General features: G+C 51.6%; 1 protein-coding gene across 2 annotated transcripts; it reads left to right on the top strand.

The window, feature by feature from the left end:
• The first annotated feature begins 967 nt into the window (after positions 1 to 967).
• On the top strand, positions 968 to 10,066 carry LOC309358500 (uncharacterized protein). 2 transcript variants are annotated; one of them, XM_081891699.1, is made up of 6 exons: positions 968 to 986; positions 3,333 to 3,814; positions 5,112 to 5,193; positions 5,487 to 5,566; positions 6,272 to 6,398; positions 7,486 to 10,066. In XM_081891699.1, exons 2-6 carry the CDS (start codon positions 3,425 to 3,427, stop codon positions 8,214 to 8,216), a joined length of 1,410 nt encoding a protein of 469 aa, XP_081747825.1. In that variant the 5' UTR covers positions 968 to 986; positions 3,333 to 3,424; the 3' UTR covers positions 8,217 to 10,066. The 2 variants fall into 2 exon arrangements, 1 of the variants encoding a protein (XP_081747825.1); XR_014163478.1 differs by lacking the exon at positions 968 to 986 and having other exon boundaries at positions 3,112 to 3,814; positions 7,486 to 8,754; positions 8,786 to 10,066.
• The last annotated feature ends 5,248 nt before the right edge of the window (positions 10,067 to 15,314 follow it).

The following is a 15,314-nucleotide window of genomic DNA, read 5'->3' as shown; positions in this document are numbered from 1 at the left end:
ACCGCTGACCTTCTGACTGGCAAGCCCAAGAGGCTCAGTGGTTTAAGCCACAGCGCCACCCGCACCCCTGCTCCACTAGCAGAGAGCCACCCCCTATTCCTGCGACTGTCACTTGCTTTCCTTCTTTTCGAGATGGAAATTCCCAGTCCCCTCGGCAAAGGAGGCAGAGCCCTAGCTTCCAGTATTCCCGGAGGGGCTGGACTAGAGGACCTCGCGGGCCCCCTCCGACTCTGAGGCTCTGAAGGTGGACGAGGGACCCCCGAAGGAGCGCCCCGGGTCCCCCTCCCCCGAGCCTCACCCGGGAAGCGCCACGCAGGAAAAGGGAGGCAGGCGCGGCAGCCCCTCACAGGAAGTGACGTGAGGGAGGGGTCTCACTTCCTGCCCTCCCCGGGGGCCTTTTCAGGAGAGGCGGCGAGGAGGCGGGAAGAGGCGTCGGGTTGCTTAGCGACGTGACGCCGAGACACCCGAAAGGCGCCATCTTGGAAGAGGGAGGGAGGGAGGGAAGAGGCGCGGAAAGCGGCCGGAAGGGACGAGGGCAGGCGGCTAGGAAGCGAGCGAGAGGCGCCGCCTGAGGAGAGGCACCAGGGCAGAAGCAGCGCGGGAAGAGGGCGGAGAAAGCCCCGCCGCCGCGGTGGGCAGAGGCGGAGGCGCCATCTTGGACGAGGGCAGCCTCTGAGGAGGGACTCCGAGGGCGGGAAGTGACGCGGGCGTCGCGTGGAGACGGCACCGCTGCCGTCGGGCGCGAGGCCCGATTGGGCGGAGGGCGGAGGGCGGGCGGAAGTGCCTCTCCCGCCATGCAGGACGAGGGCAGTCGGGCGCCTGAGACGCGTCTTGGAGGAGCCGCGCTGCTCTCGCTCCTCCGCAAGTGCTGCTTCCCGGCGCCTTCGGGGAAGAGGCGCCATTTCGCGGGAGGCTCCCTCTGCCCGTCAGCCCAGGCCTTCGGGAGGACAGCAGCGGGAGGCGCCAGCGGGAAGCAGCAGAAGCGGGTGAAAAGGCGGCCTGGGGGGGGGGCAGAGGGAGCGGGGAGGGATTTGGCGGTGTGGTTGAGTCGTGGCCGCCTCTTCGTGACCCCCTGGACCAGAGCAGGCCAGGCCCTCCTGTCTTCCACTGCCTCCCTCATGATGGTAGCTTCGAGAACACTGTTCCACCATCTCGTCCTCTGTTGTCCCCTTCTCCTTGTGCCCTCCATCTTTCCCAACATCAGGGTCTTTCCCAGGGAGTCTTCTCTTCTCATGAGGTGGCCAAAGTCTTGGAGCCTCAGCTTCACAATCTGTCCTTCCAGTGACCACTCAGGGCTGATTTCCTTCAGAATGGAGAGGTTTGATCTTCTTGCAGTCCATGGGACTCTCAAGAGTCTCCTCCAGCACCAGAATTCAAAAGCATCCATTCTTCGGCGATCAGCCTTCTTTATGGTCCAGCTCTTGCTTCCATACATCACTACTGGGAAAACCAGAGCTTGAACTATACAGACCTTTGTTGGCAAGATGCTGTCTAGGTTTGCCATTGCCTTTTTCCCAAGAAGCAGGCGTCTTTTAATTTCGTGACTGCTGTCACCATCTGCAGTGACCATGGAGCCCAAGAAAGTCAAATCTCTCACTGCCTCTATTTCTTCCCCTTCTATTTGCCAGGAGGTGATGGGACCAGTGGCCATGATCTTGGTTTTTTTGATGTTGAGCTTCAGACCTTATTTTGCGCTCTCCTCTTTCAGCCTCATTCAAAGGTTCTTTAACTCCCCCTCAGGTTAAAATGAACTGAGCAGGATTCCTAAAAAGGGCAGGGGGGAATAATAATAGTAATAAGTTTTATTTATATCCCGCCCTCCCCAGCCGAAGCCAGGCTCAGGGCAGCTAACAACAATAAAACAGTACAAAAGTATAGCATAAACAATACTCTAAAATCATTCATTATAAAATTAATTAATTCAAGCCACTGGCAACCATTGGGCCAGAGTTCCGCAAAGATTGCCGAGGGAGGGGGTCAGGCTGTGCCCTGGCCAAGGGCCTGGTGGAACAGCTCTGTCTTGCAGGCCCTGCAGAAAGATGTCAAGTCCCGCAGGGCCCTAGTCTCTTGTGACAGAGTGTTCCACCAGGTCGGAGCCACAGCCGAGAAAGCCCTGGCTCTAGTTGAGGCCAGCCTAACTTCTCTGTGGCCTGGGACCTTCAATATGTTTTTATTTGAAGACCGTAAGTTTCTCTGTGGGGCATACCAGGAGAGGCAGTCCCGTAGGTACGAGGGCTTTAAAGGTTATAGGGCTTTAAAGGCCGTATAGGGCTTTAAAGGTTAAAACCAGCACCTTAAACCTGATCCTGTACTCCACCGGGAGCCAGTGCAGCTGGTATAGCACCGGGTGAATGTGATCTCGCAGTGAAGACCCCGTGAGGAGTCTCGCTGCAGCATTCTGCACCCGCTGGAGTTTCTGGGTCAGTCTCAAGGGCAGCCCCACGTAGAGTGAGTTACAATAATCCAGTCTGGAGGTGACCGTCGCGTGGATCACAGAGGCTAGGTCAGGGCGAGAGAGATAAGGAGCCAACTGCTTAGCTTGGCGGAGATGAAAAAATGCTGCCTTTGTTATAGCTGCAATCTGCGCCTCCATGGAAAGGGAGGTGTCGAAGATTACACCCAAACACTTAACGGACGGTGCTGGCACTAATTGCACCCCCGCAAGAGATGGGAGTTGCCCCCCCCAATCCCATATCGTCCCAGTCACAGGACCTCTGTCTTCGAAGGATTTAGCTTCAACCGGCTCCCACGTAACCATCCAGCCACAGCTTCCAGACATCTGGTCAGTGTGTCTGGGGCCGAGTCAGGATGGCCGTCCATCAACAGATAGAGTTGGGTGTCATCGGCATACTCATGGCAACCCAGCCCAAAACTCCGAACAAGCTGGGCGAGGGGGCGCATAAAGATGTAGAAAAGCATCGGGGAGAGTATCGCACCCTGAGTACTCCACACACCAAGCGCCACCCTCTGTCCCCGACCAGAGAGAAACAAGCGCAGCCATTGAAGGACTGTGCCCTGAATCCCCACGTCGGCAAGGCGGTGGTCCAGAAGTCCTCCAGGGCAGAAGCCCCGCCCTCCTTGTGGGCTCTGCTGGGTCTCCTCTCTCTCCTGGGGATAAGGGGGGTTGGGAAGGAAACCCTTAAGGCACCTGCACATTCTGCATGGGAACTTTGCTTGCTTCTTGTTTTTTCTTCCTTTAAAGAAAGCTCAGAATCAGCTGTGGGGCAGCCCAGGCCAGGTTCCTAGCAAGCCTCATCCGGGATCAGGGAACTTCTTTCTTTTCCCCAGACAGTGTGTCAATTTTATAACTGAGTAATGCATTTGCTTTGCAGGATTTTCTAGCTGCTCTAATTTGGACAGACTGAACACAGCAGGAATAAAAAGGGATTTCTTCTGATCTCTTGGAGGTTTCCTGAGAGCACAGATGGATGAGCGAGACTCAGCTGGCCCTGAAGCAGGAAGAGGCCATGGGAGCAGTGGGGGATTCTGGGAAATCTCTGAGCAGAATATCCTGGGTGAGGAGGACACCCTCCGCTCAGAGGTGCAGAGCCAGCAGTTCAGGCAGTTCTGCCCCCAGGAGGCCAAAGGAGCGCGAGAGGTTTGCAGACGACTCTACCACTTTGACCATCAATGGCTAAAGCCAGAAAGGCACACAAAAGCTGAGATGCTGGACCTGGTGATCTTGGAGCAGTTCCTGGCTGTCCTTCCCCCGGAGATGGAGAGCTGGGTGAGGGAATGCGGAGCGGAGACCAGTTCCCAGGCGGTGGCCCTGGCTGAAGGTTTCCTCCTGAGTCAGGCAGAGGAGAGAAAGCAGGTGAGAGAGACTTTCCTCTGGATACTCCAAAGGGGCTCCCAACATGAGGGAGAGGACCCCCAAATTCTCTACTCATGGCCCATCTTAAACGAAGGAGTGTTATATGATAGCCCAACATCTTTTCATTTGTTGTTCCTTTTCTAATCCTTCTCCCTGCTTTCTGTTTGGACTGTTGTATACAAAAATTTTCCCCCTTATGGGGTATCCAAGAGCTCATATAGAGTCCTTATGTAGGTTCCCTATTGGTAGGAGAAAATAACAGAGGCCAACCAGAAAATATTGAGAAGCAAAGTAAGCTTGATCTTTATTGTTGCAACAGGGTACTCCCCTCACCTGCAGGAAAGAAGAAGGAACCCAGAACAATGGCATGCAAGGCCTTATAAAGACTTTTGAAATTGCCACCCTGTAGATCAACGGGTGGCGCTGTGGGTAAAACCTCAGTGCCTAGGACTTGCTGATCGTATGGTCGGCGGTTCGAATCCCCACGGCGGGGTGAGCTCCCGTCTTTCGGTCCCAGCTCCTGCCCACCTAGCAGTTTGAAAGCACCCCTGAGTGCAAGTAGATAAATAGGTACCGCTCCGGCTGGAAGGTAAACGGCGTTTCCGTGTGCAGCACTGGTGCTGGCTTGCCAGAGCAGCTTCGTCACGCTGGCCACGTGACCCGGAGGTGTCTGCGGACAGCGCTGGCCACTGGCCTCTTAAGTGAGATGAGCGCACAACCCTAGAGTCGGACACGACTGGCTCGTACGGGCAGGGGTACCTTTACCTTTTTAGATCAACATCATACACACATCACAGAAGGTGTGTACCCTAAGACCACCCCCCAGATACATCATACCTACATCACAGAAAAGGCAGTCTAAAACAGAAAATTGAATGTTGTTTTTCTCCTGTCCTTGTTTATTTCTTGTCTGGCAGGTTACTTGATTGGATTGCCTGGGGAGCCTGGCCAGTCTTTTGTAATGATAAATACTTAGTTCCTGGGCCGGCTCACAGGCTCACACCCTATTCATACACAGACATGCCCTTAAGACAGGATTTGTGAAGGAAAAGACAATGGGGAGGCTTTTCCATTTTCCTTTGACCTTGCAGAGAAAACATTTGGTCAGTTTGGAAATCAAAAATTGTTCCAGGTCAGTCTTCCTGTGCTGATCTACATATGTGCTTGGTTGGTACACTTAGGAACATTTAACATATATCTAAGACCTCAAAATTCCTATCACAGGACTTTCTGGTGAGATTCCTGCATTGCTGGAGAGTGGACTAGCTGACGCCGTTCTATGATTCTGTAATTTCAGGGAAAGGATCTGTTTGCAGGAATGGGTTCAGGTTCCTCTGAGGCAGAGAGGACTCAGCTGGACGCCAGAGAGAGGCCACTGGGTAAGGAGAAATGATGAGGTTTGTCTGTTTGGTCACATTCTGTGGGTTTTGAAACTCTCCTGTGAGTTCTTTGAATCATTTGGGGGGAAACAATTGAAGCTAAGAGCCCCAAGGAGAGACGTATATTTAATTATACCACCCTATACCCAGAGGTCTCAGGGTGATTTACAATATGTACGCAACTGAGCTACCAAATGGGTACAAATGTCCAAATGCACTCAGCAAGTGAGGTTTTTCTAAGGCCCATCTGTAGTAAGAGATGCTCTGCTAGCTCTTACCTTTGTCTCCCGCAGGTGACCGAAGGACTTCTGCAAAACCTCCTCCATCTGTTCATGGTGTCAGAGGGGAAGCGGTGGCTGTGGAAGCGGATCAGGTAGGGGGAAGGAGCCGTGTGGGTCAAGAGGCTGAGGGGAGGGGCAGCCAGGAGGCCTCTGGGCCCCAGTGATGAGTCTCCCTCCTGCTCCACTTGGCTTCTGTCAAAGTTGCCCTTCACAAAAGCTGGAAAGGCCATTCAGGAAGGTTTCTGTGCTGAGAATAAGGAACAGCTGCCTCACCTCAGCTAACCTTCTAAATGTTGCTCTGTTTTCTTTATAAAGTTGTCACTGAATGCTGAAATAGGCTTCTAAGCAGTTGACAAGCCATGAATAGCAGTGGCCAGGATTCACCTAAGCTGCCCCATCCGTTTCACAGCAGGGCTTTGCCCCACTCTCTTCTCTCTTCCAATGTCCCCATTCGCCCCTTGAAGTTTGCTTTAGGGCGTAGGGAGGGTCCCCTCAAGAACAGCGTCCAGGGAGAGGACAGAGGGGATCCTTCTCTCCGGTAGACTGGAATGCTTTGTGCAGGCAGAATGACATGAGGACCACAATGTTGACCTCTTGCCCTTTGAAACATGAGTGATACCCATCTTTAAAAGCTGCAAGAGAAGAATTCATTTGATACGTTAAAATAAGCATCCATAATAAAAATGTGCAGGAAAACAATCCCTGAAAAGTAGCAAACAGGCAGAAAACCCCAGAGCAAAGTCTGATAGATCATCTTCCTGCTGTCTGAGTGGAGGACATTTCCTTTTCTCTTTCAGGGTTCAGTGTGCTTTGAAGATGTCGCCGTTTCTTTCACGGACGAGGAGTGGGCCTTGCTGGATCCTGACCAGAGAGCTCTGCATAAGGAAGTCATGGCGGAGAACCGTGGGATCGTGGACTTTCTCAGTAAGGCTCCCTGTTGGATCAGTGTCTCTGTTTTGAAATTCAGTGCATTTCTCTCTCTGACATCCCTTCCGTATTGGAGCTCAACAGCTCCAGCCTCTGGGATTCTAGCACTCCCCAAACTATCTCCTGTTTGGGCTCTGAATATTCTTTCTCCAGTTGTTGTTGTTATTGTTACTATCATGCACTTCATTTCTATACCACTGTATATTTTTAAGAAAAGAATCCCAAAGCAGTTTGCAACCTACATTAAAAGTCAGCTAAAACAATCCAGAGTAAAACTTTACAGAAGGTAGCCTGGCTAGTCTGAACTGATAAGGGCTTCTTACTGTAGGCTTCAAAGTTCTTAAGAAAGTGGAAGTGGCTTCTGTCAGGTATTTTTGATTTTGCTTCTACCCATTTCCAGTTGACCAAAGAGATTACTGAATTTGGAGATGAAGTGGATCCCATGATTGAGCCCAAAATATGTCTCCCAGAAAAGAGTCAGGCTTTTTGAATCTCAGGTTCCCATAAATAGGCCTGTGATTATTAGTCAATGAAACCGTGAAGTATATATATATCTATATATAAAGATATATGTACTCCCAGACCAATATGAGGAGCCTTGACTTGGGTTCCTTCCTCCAGCGGGCGTTGCTCGCAGAGGGACTCAGGAGCAGCGGTGGTTTCACCTGCAATATACCACTGAGTGAAACCACCATCTCCCCTCATACAGCTCAGAGGGAGAAACAGCTTGTTCTTCCCTCTGCATCTTTGATCTGCTCGACCGAGGAGTGTGCAGCAGCCCTTGCCTCAGTGGAGCAGTTAAAGGAAGCCCCAGCTGGCAAGCTGCCTCTTCTCCCAGGGTGAGAGCTGGGGCAGTTTCACCCTGTGTCTCGTGGGCAGAGGCCAGCGCATCTTGTTTTTTCAACATTGCAGTATATTGCCAAATGTTTGGCTAGTCTGTTTAGCTGGTGATAGACCACAATGTTGAAAAGCTGATATTTCTCAGCCCTCTGAATCTCTTCAGTTCTTTGACTAAAACAACCTTTCAGTCTCGTTGCTCAATAATTGGGGGTTTCCTGATAATCTGTTTTTCTCTTTCTTACAGGTGGCAAAATGTTAGAAGTGAAGAACAGCAAAATCCATATAGTGGAGATACTACATAAATATTTGGGGTGCGGAGAGAGCTGCTGTCAGAAGGTCCATCTCACTTCCCAGGAAAGAACTCGTAGAGGAGAGAAACAATATCAGTGCTCGGCTTGTGGAAAGAGCTTCAGTCACAGAGGCAGCCTCGCAGCCCATCAGAGAATTCATACTGGGGAGAAACCATTTCAGTGCCAGGAGTGTGGAAAGAACTTCCGTCGGAAGGACCATCTCATGTCCCATCAAAAAATTCACGCAGGAGAGAAACCATATCAGTGCTTGAAATGTGGGGAATGCTTTGAGAATAGCACAAGCTTATGTCTCCATCAGAGTAGTCACAGTGGGGAGAAACTATTTCAATGCCAAGAGTGTGAAAAGAGCTTCAGGCGGAAGGACCATCTCACCACCCATCAAAGAATTCACACAGCGGAGACGCCCTTTAGGTGCTTGGAATGTGGAAAGAACTTCCGTTGGAAGGCGAGTCTCATTTACCATAAAAAAATTCATACAGGAGAGAAACCGTGTCAGTGCTTGGAATGTGGAAAGAGGTTTACTGTAAACTCAAGCGTCCGTCGGCATCAGCGTATTCACCATGGGGAGATACCGTTTCAATGCCAAGAGACTGGAAAGAGTTTCGGTCAGAGCACCCATCTCATGCACCATCAGAGAATTCATACACGCGAGAAACCCTATTGATGCCTGGAATGTGGGAAGGGCTTCAGCTGCAAGGACTGTCTCACTTCCCATCAAAGTAGTCACAGCAGGGAGAAACCATATCAGTGCTTGGAATGTGGGAAGAGTTTCACCTTTAAGGAAAGTCTCACTTCCCATCAAAGAACCCATAGTGGCGAGAAACCATATCATGGCTTTGTACAAATTTTATTTTTGGACACTTGGTACGTGAGGATTTCAACACTGTTTTTTTGCTTCCAACTCAGCAAAGAAAATGACATTGTCTCTCAAGGCCATGGAATTCACACCCGATAGGCAGCCGTTCTTTATACTTCTTATCCAGATTTGCAAGGTGCTGGAATACCTCCTTAGGTCACATCTGGGGAGGGGGACAAGAGCAGTTTGGCAGCACTGATGAAGTTGCCGTCAACGCTGAGCAATTTAGACACGGCCACTTCAAGAGCCTCCAAGTTGCAAAACGGTGGTGCGCCTTGTTTTCTCTTGCTGCAGGACCTGAACCGCTGGCTTCAAGATACAAGAAGGGAGTCTCAATATGTTCACTGTCCTGGGCAAAAATGAGGAAGCTCTAAAAGATGCTGGGCCCAAAATGGCAAGTCCTCGCAGCTCCCCACACCCTGCTTAAGGGCTAACTCCATTTTTCAATTTCTCTCTCCCACCCCACTCCCCAGCAAAGCCTTTTCTGCAGTGCCGCTGGAGTAGAGGTGAGCAATCATTGGATGGTAGAGTTTAAGGGTTGACACACACACCCCCGCAATACTAAGGAAGAACTTGGAACAGCCGCCTCATCTGGGAGCCACAAACCCACCTGGATTGAGGTCAGAAGGATCCTTGTTTGTGGCCTCTTTCCTGTGAACATCCGTCTAGCGCAGCTTATTCAGAAGGCTGGTGGCTCCAACATGCTAGAAAAGTCACTCCCGAGAGGAGGGCAGGAAAGCCCGTCTCCCCCTTACAAAAAGTCCAAAGGAGCGAATTGTAGATTTGGAAGGGATCCCAAAGCTCATCTTGCCCAACCCACTGCAAGGCAGGAAACAAGGAGAAGAGAATTTTATTGCCAGCCCATTGACCAGCAACACAACCTGCAGTGCGGACGGCTCTTCCGGGTTCCTGCTGGCCAGACTGATTTTCCATAATGCTCCATCCCACTCCCCGGGCTTCACGTGTTCTCTCTCTCCCCCCCCCCCCCAAGAAGTCAGTACAGGCTCTGTGTCCATTGAGCATTCTCCATTCTCATTGAGCTGTTTTGAGGTTCTCCCTCATCCCCTCCCCCTGGATATTTGTGTTATTTCTGCTTGACAGCCCCTTGTTGGGTGCCAGTCGTGCAATTTTGGCACCAGAAGGGATTCCTTGGTGTCCCTTCCTGCTCTACAGTTCCATGATGCTACTCAGTAACAAGTTTGCTATAGGTGTTTTGCAGGGAGGGTAAGAGGCATGGAGGAAAGGAGGCCCCGTAATGTCGTCGTCCCCACTCTCTCTTGGTGCATCAGAAGTCAAAGCAGCATGTTGCTCCGTTGGCAAAGCAGCAGAACGGCACAAAAGAGAGAGACACTTTCTGTGGGAAATTGCAGTCAAACGTAACCATGCATGAGAGCTAGTTAGTGCATGAAGGGGTTAAGACCAGAGAGTTCTGTTCCAAGACCCAGCTAGGTCATGCCCCCCTTTGCCTCTCTTCCTCCTCCCACTCTCTCTGACCAAGGAGGACGTGTCTAAGCTTTGCTCCCAAGTTTAGAGCCCATGTTTAGAACTATATTCTGTATTTCCTGCCCAAGAGGATTCTGTCGGCGTTCTCCTTGCAGCTGCATGGAACAACACATGTCTCAGACCTTTGAATCTGTTAATAAAGTGTTTTAAACTTACGTAGAGTCGTGTGGTCTGTCCTTTGCCAAAGGGGGTCGACAGAAGGGAGTGTTGTAAACAGGATAAGAAAGCTCTAATAGCCTAGATCAGTGTTTTTCAACCACTGTTCCGCGGCACACCAGTGTGCCGCGATATGTTGCCTGGTGTGCTGTGGGAAAAATTGAAAAATTCGAAAGATTTAAAAATAAAGTATTTTATAATTTTTCATCTTTCTGTTTAATTACTATTTCATAATAAAGCAATTATAAAATACATTATTTGTGTTTATTTGATTCCTATTCAAGAGAATTACTTTATATATAGTCAATATAGGCACAGAGTTACTTTTTTTAACATTTTCTAATGTTGGCGTGCCTCTTGATTTTTTTCATGAAACAAGTGTGCCTTTGCCCAAAAAAGGTTGAAAAACAGTGGCCTAGATTCCTAACGCTATACAGTCATACCTCGGAAGTCGAACAGAATTTGTTCCAGAAGTCCGTTTGACTTCCAAAATGTTTGGAAACCAATGCGCAGCTTCTGATTGGCTGCAGGAGCTTCGGCTTCCAAAAATCGCTGGGAAAACGGAACACTCACTTTCAGGTTTTGATTATTCGGGAGCTGAAACGTATGAGTTCCAAGGCGTTCGGCAACCAAGGTACAACTGTACTGCCGCTTGACTCTGTGCACGTTTAAGCTTGATTCTTTTCTTATCACCTCACACATGTGGGTCGCACAGATTCATATATTTAATTTCCATCCCACCCTTTCAAAGTCTCCCAAGAGGACCTGCAGGTTCTGCCTGACCACTGGGATGGGTTTGCTGTGCTTTTTAAAGAGGTGTGGGATGCATCTGGCTGTATGTTCCCCAAAACAGGAGCAACTGTTAACGGAGAAACCTGAGGGCTCCCTTGGACAGAAAACAAGGACACCAGCCAGGAAGACCAGAGCAAAACAGCAGCCAGGAGGCTTGGTCTTGATGGAAGACTGTCGCATGACAGGACTCCCACCTGCCACCAGGTGGAACAAGATGGAAGCCCCAGACAAAAGAGAACCCAAACTTTTATTAGCTGCTAATCCCCATGTTACACCCCCCAAACTACATCATGGTTACATCATGAAAGGGGAGGTCTGGTGGCAGTAATCTGAGCATCCTGGACCCTGCCCCATGGTTCCCCTTGCCCTCCACCAAACACCTATCAAGTGAACAAAATAGATCTTTACATTTCTCTGTTTCCCAGCCAAGTTCATCCCACCTTTTTGTCTTCATCTGGGTTTGCTTTTTCTGGAATGGCTACCTGTCTGGCACTCAGGTATCAGGAGGCCAGGGATTATCCCTCAGGCAGAGGGGCTGCTGAGTAGCTGAGCTCACAGGTCTATACAAATTTCTGAAGTTTTCCCAGTGAGCCAGTACAGAGATTTATCAGTGAATTTTTACATTTGGTATCGTGCAGCAAAGGCCCTTTGAATAGATAGCAAGAAACTGCGATGAAGTGTTTTGCGGGGACAAATCGCAAAAGCCACAAACGTGATTGTGCTGATTTTGGTAGTGGGCTCATGTGCATGATATCTGCTGCATGATATCATACGTGCATGATATCTGGCTCCGTAAGAGAGTATAAGCGATTCACCGGTAGGGGCGCTCCGGGCTGGAGGTCTATTCTGCAGTCAGAAGACCGATGCGGCGGCAGCTGGTCTGCCCCCCGTTCCTCGAACACGTCTTGGTAGTCTAGTCCCGGTACTCAGTGGGGAGCGTTGATGCAGCCTCCTCAGTGGGCGCGGCTGCTAGCATCTCGGACCGCGCATGGGGACATGAGTCTGGGAAATGCACAGTCCAATTGACCCAGTCAATCTGAACGTTGTGAGCCTCCAGCCAGTCCATCCCGAGCACCAGGGGGAAGCGGGGCACGGAGGCAATGTCCAAAGTTCGCACCTCCCGGTGCTGCTGGGTCTCCTGAGTGACGGCACCCGAACGCAGGAGCCGTCCGTCAATTGCCTCCACCTGTACTGCTTCTGGCTTGTTCTGAAGTGGCACCTGATGATGAGCAGCAAAGGCAGTGTCCATATAGGAGGAGGTTGTCCCCGAATCTACCAGAGCGTGGGTAAGAATCCACGGCCCACCTGGAGGGTATAGACGTACCGGGACCATGAGATGTCGCAATTCCACTGGTGAGGGCCCCTCTTGCATGGTTTGGGACTCCAGGTTGCCAGGCCTTTCGGCTACCGAGTTGGGGGTTTCCCTGCGGCTGGCATCTTCTCGGGACAGGACCAGGCGTAATGTCCACTCCCACCACAGTAAAGACACAGGTTCCCTTCCCGACGCCGCGTCTTCTCCGAGGGGGAGAGGTGAGGTCACGCAGCCCCAAGCTGCGTTAGCTTGTCCGGCAACTCGGCTGTGGCCGTGGACCTGCTGGGAATGACAGGAGCCGGGAGTGCTGGCGGTCCCGGGCCTGGCGACGGTCCTCCAACCGATCGTCTATCTGCAGGCTCCGCTGAATGAGGGCGTCCAGCGTGGTGAGATGATCCATCGTGGCCAACTGATCCAGTATCTCGTCCGACAGTCCCTCAAGATACTGGTCCCGATGTGCAGCGTCATTCCAAGACAAGTCCTGCGCCAACAGCCGAAATTCTGTGGCGTAGGCGGCGGCTGTGAACTTGTCCTGTCTCAACCGACGAATCGCCCAAATGGCTTGGCTCTCCTTCAGAGGGTTGCCGAACGCAGTCTCTAAGTGGTTACGCATAGTCTGTTAGCAAAGGAGAGTCTTGCTGAAGCAGTGGCAAAGCCCACTTGGCCGCCTGGTCCTTTAACAAACTGATCAAGAAGTGCACCTTGGTGCGGTTGTCAGGGAAGTTCCGGGCTCGCCCCTGAATGTACAACTTGGCCTGGGCGAGGAACATGGGAAAGCTGGCCAGGTCCCCATCAAATTTCTCTGGCAAGGCCACTGGGTACTTGCCTGCAGCTGGGGCGTCGGCCTCAGGAGCTGGTAGGGTGTCCAACCGCTGCTGAAGCGCCGTAACCACATTGCTTAGCTGCTGAATGGTGTTGGTCAAGGCCTGGTTCTCCTGGGCTAATGCCACCAGCGCAGCTGCCTGGTCAGCCATGTCCTCTGGCTCTTCCAGAACACACCCCAACGAAGGGGGAGTGCGGGTGTGGCGGGAGCAAACTGTGCTGGTCCAGGGGGGAGGTTACCATGGGGCGAGGTCCAGGACCTAAGTCGAGGGTCAGCAGACAGTCCTCCACGGGCGAAGCGGGGTCCACAGCGGGAAGCCGGGCAAGGACAGGAACTCTGGGGGAACAGGACTGGATGCTGGCCGAAACAGCTCTTCGACGACGTTGCTCCCGCAACCTGGGACCGGGCTGACTGAACTTTATCTTCTCTGAGGCCAGGGGCGGCCCCGGCCCCCAGGAGACCCGCCTCCCCTGGCCTTAAGGCGAGCACTCCTCCTGGGAGAAACCAGTTCCCTCCGCCTCTCTGCCCTGAGCCTCTGCAGTTCAGGAGAGGCTGAAGGGTTACTGGGCCCAGGGGGAGACTCACCTGTAGGCACTGAGTCCTCAACCACCTCTGGAGCCAGAGTGGATTCACCTGGTGCCTGCTCCTGAGGATCCGGCCCAGGTGTAGGCTCCTCAGAATCAAGGCCCTGCCCCAGTTCAGCCGGCCCTGGAGGCGGGGACTCCTGTGCAGGCTGGGATTCCTCCGGTTCAGCCTCTGAATCGGATTCCCAGGCCCTCACACACACCTTGGTTCAGGGTCCTCCTCCTTTCCTGCGTGTGGTGAGTGAGGACCCTGTTGCAACAGATCAATAAAAATCAGAGATACTAGCTGCTTTGCTTCTCAGTATTCTTTGGTTGGCCTCTGTTATTCTCTCCTACCAATAGGGAACCTACGTAAGGACTCTATATGGGCTCTTGGATACCCCATAAGGGAAAAAAGGGCAGATTTTTGTTTACAACACTATGTTCTTAGGGGCATTTGGCCACTGTGAGGACAGGAAGCTGGTCTAGACCGGCCCCCTTGGCCTGGTCCAGTAACAGCTGGGCTATCTTAGAAAAATAATCACAAGCCACTTATTTTCAAAAGCCAAGAGCTTGACGACAGTTGCACCGGAAGAGCAGCAATGTCATCTGTTTCTCCTGTGTCAGCCAAGCGAAGGCATGATGTCAGTTCCAGGGAACTGTCTAGAAATTGCTGCTTATTGCTGATCCTGAAAGTGATTCTGGCCCTCATAACATTTGCCGCCCGCACCCAGTTCCTCTTTGACTCCTTTTCCTGCTGACCCTAAAAAAAAGCCCCGATTCTGCATCCCGTGATTCTCCCCTCTGGCAGTTCCTCTTTTTCTGCTGATTGGGGTGAAAAGGGGGAATTGAAAGATTTGGGCTTCCTTGAGCCTGCGTCTCAGGCCGGTGCTGAACCGGAGAAGCGAAGAGGCCAGGCCAGGATTCAGTGTGGATGCAGCCGAGGGGCAAGGCTGGGAGGAGCGAATCTCCTGCCTCGTGGAGGTCCCCGATTTAATCCCTGGGGTCTCCAGGCAGGGCTGGGAATGGGTCTAAAAACCCGGACAACTGCTGCCCGTCCATGTAGGCAGGACTCAGCTGGGGGCACCAATTGGGCAACTGGGTGGAAGGCGGTTTAACTGGGTTCCCGTTGAAATCACTCAGAACCGGAGGAGTCACTTAGGATACTGCAAAGGGATTCTATAGATGTTGTTTTTCAATGTATTTTTTATTAAAGATTTCTTGGTTTACAAAAGTATGCGCAATGCCTCTATTTCAAGTTACATTTTCTACAGATCAGATTCATTTGCTGAGACGTTAGGAAGAGAAGGGGGACAGAGGTGGAGGGGGGAATGGGGTGGGGTCTGGTGGTGATGTTTCTATTTTACTTAACATATGTGGGGGGAGGGTTGTGTCAGCATCGCTTGTGTGGGTTCGTTTTGCTATTCGTTTGTGTTCCTTTGGTGGTGAGAGAGGTTGGGGTTGGCCTAGGCCAGGCATGGGCAAACTCGGCCCTCCAGATGTTTTGGGACTACAACTCCCATCATCCTAGACCCCTGGCCCTGTTAGCTAGAGATGATCGGAGTTGTAGTCCGAAAACATCTGGAGGGCCAAGTTTGCCTCTGCCTGTCCTAGGGTGTGGTTGCTTGTTTGTGGTTGGCTGTGGTGGTCTTTGTTTTCATGTGTGAGTGGGGTGGGTGGGTGTTTTGGATCAGGTTAGCCATATTGAATTGTATGCCATTGGTGGGTTCTTGCCGTTGTCTTGTTGGGCTGTGAGT

The sequence above is a fragment of the Podarcis melisellensis genome (genome assembly GCF_964234715.1).
Source record: "Podarcis melisellensis genome assembly, chromosome: 16".
Classification (NCBI taxonomy): domain Eukaryota; kingdom Metazoa; phylum Chordata; class Lepidosauria; order Squamata; family Lacertidae; genus Podarcis; species Podarcis melisellensis.
Note: the sequence above shows the minus strand (reverse complement) of the source record. Positions and strands in the feature narration are given on the sequence as shown.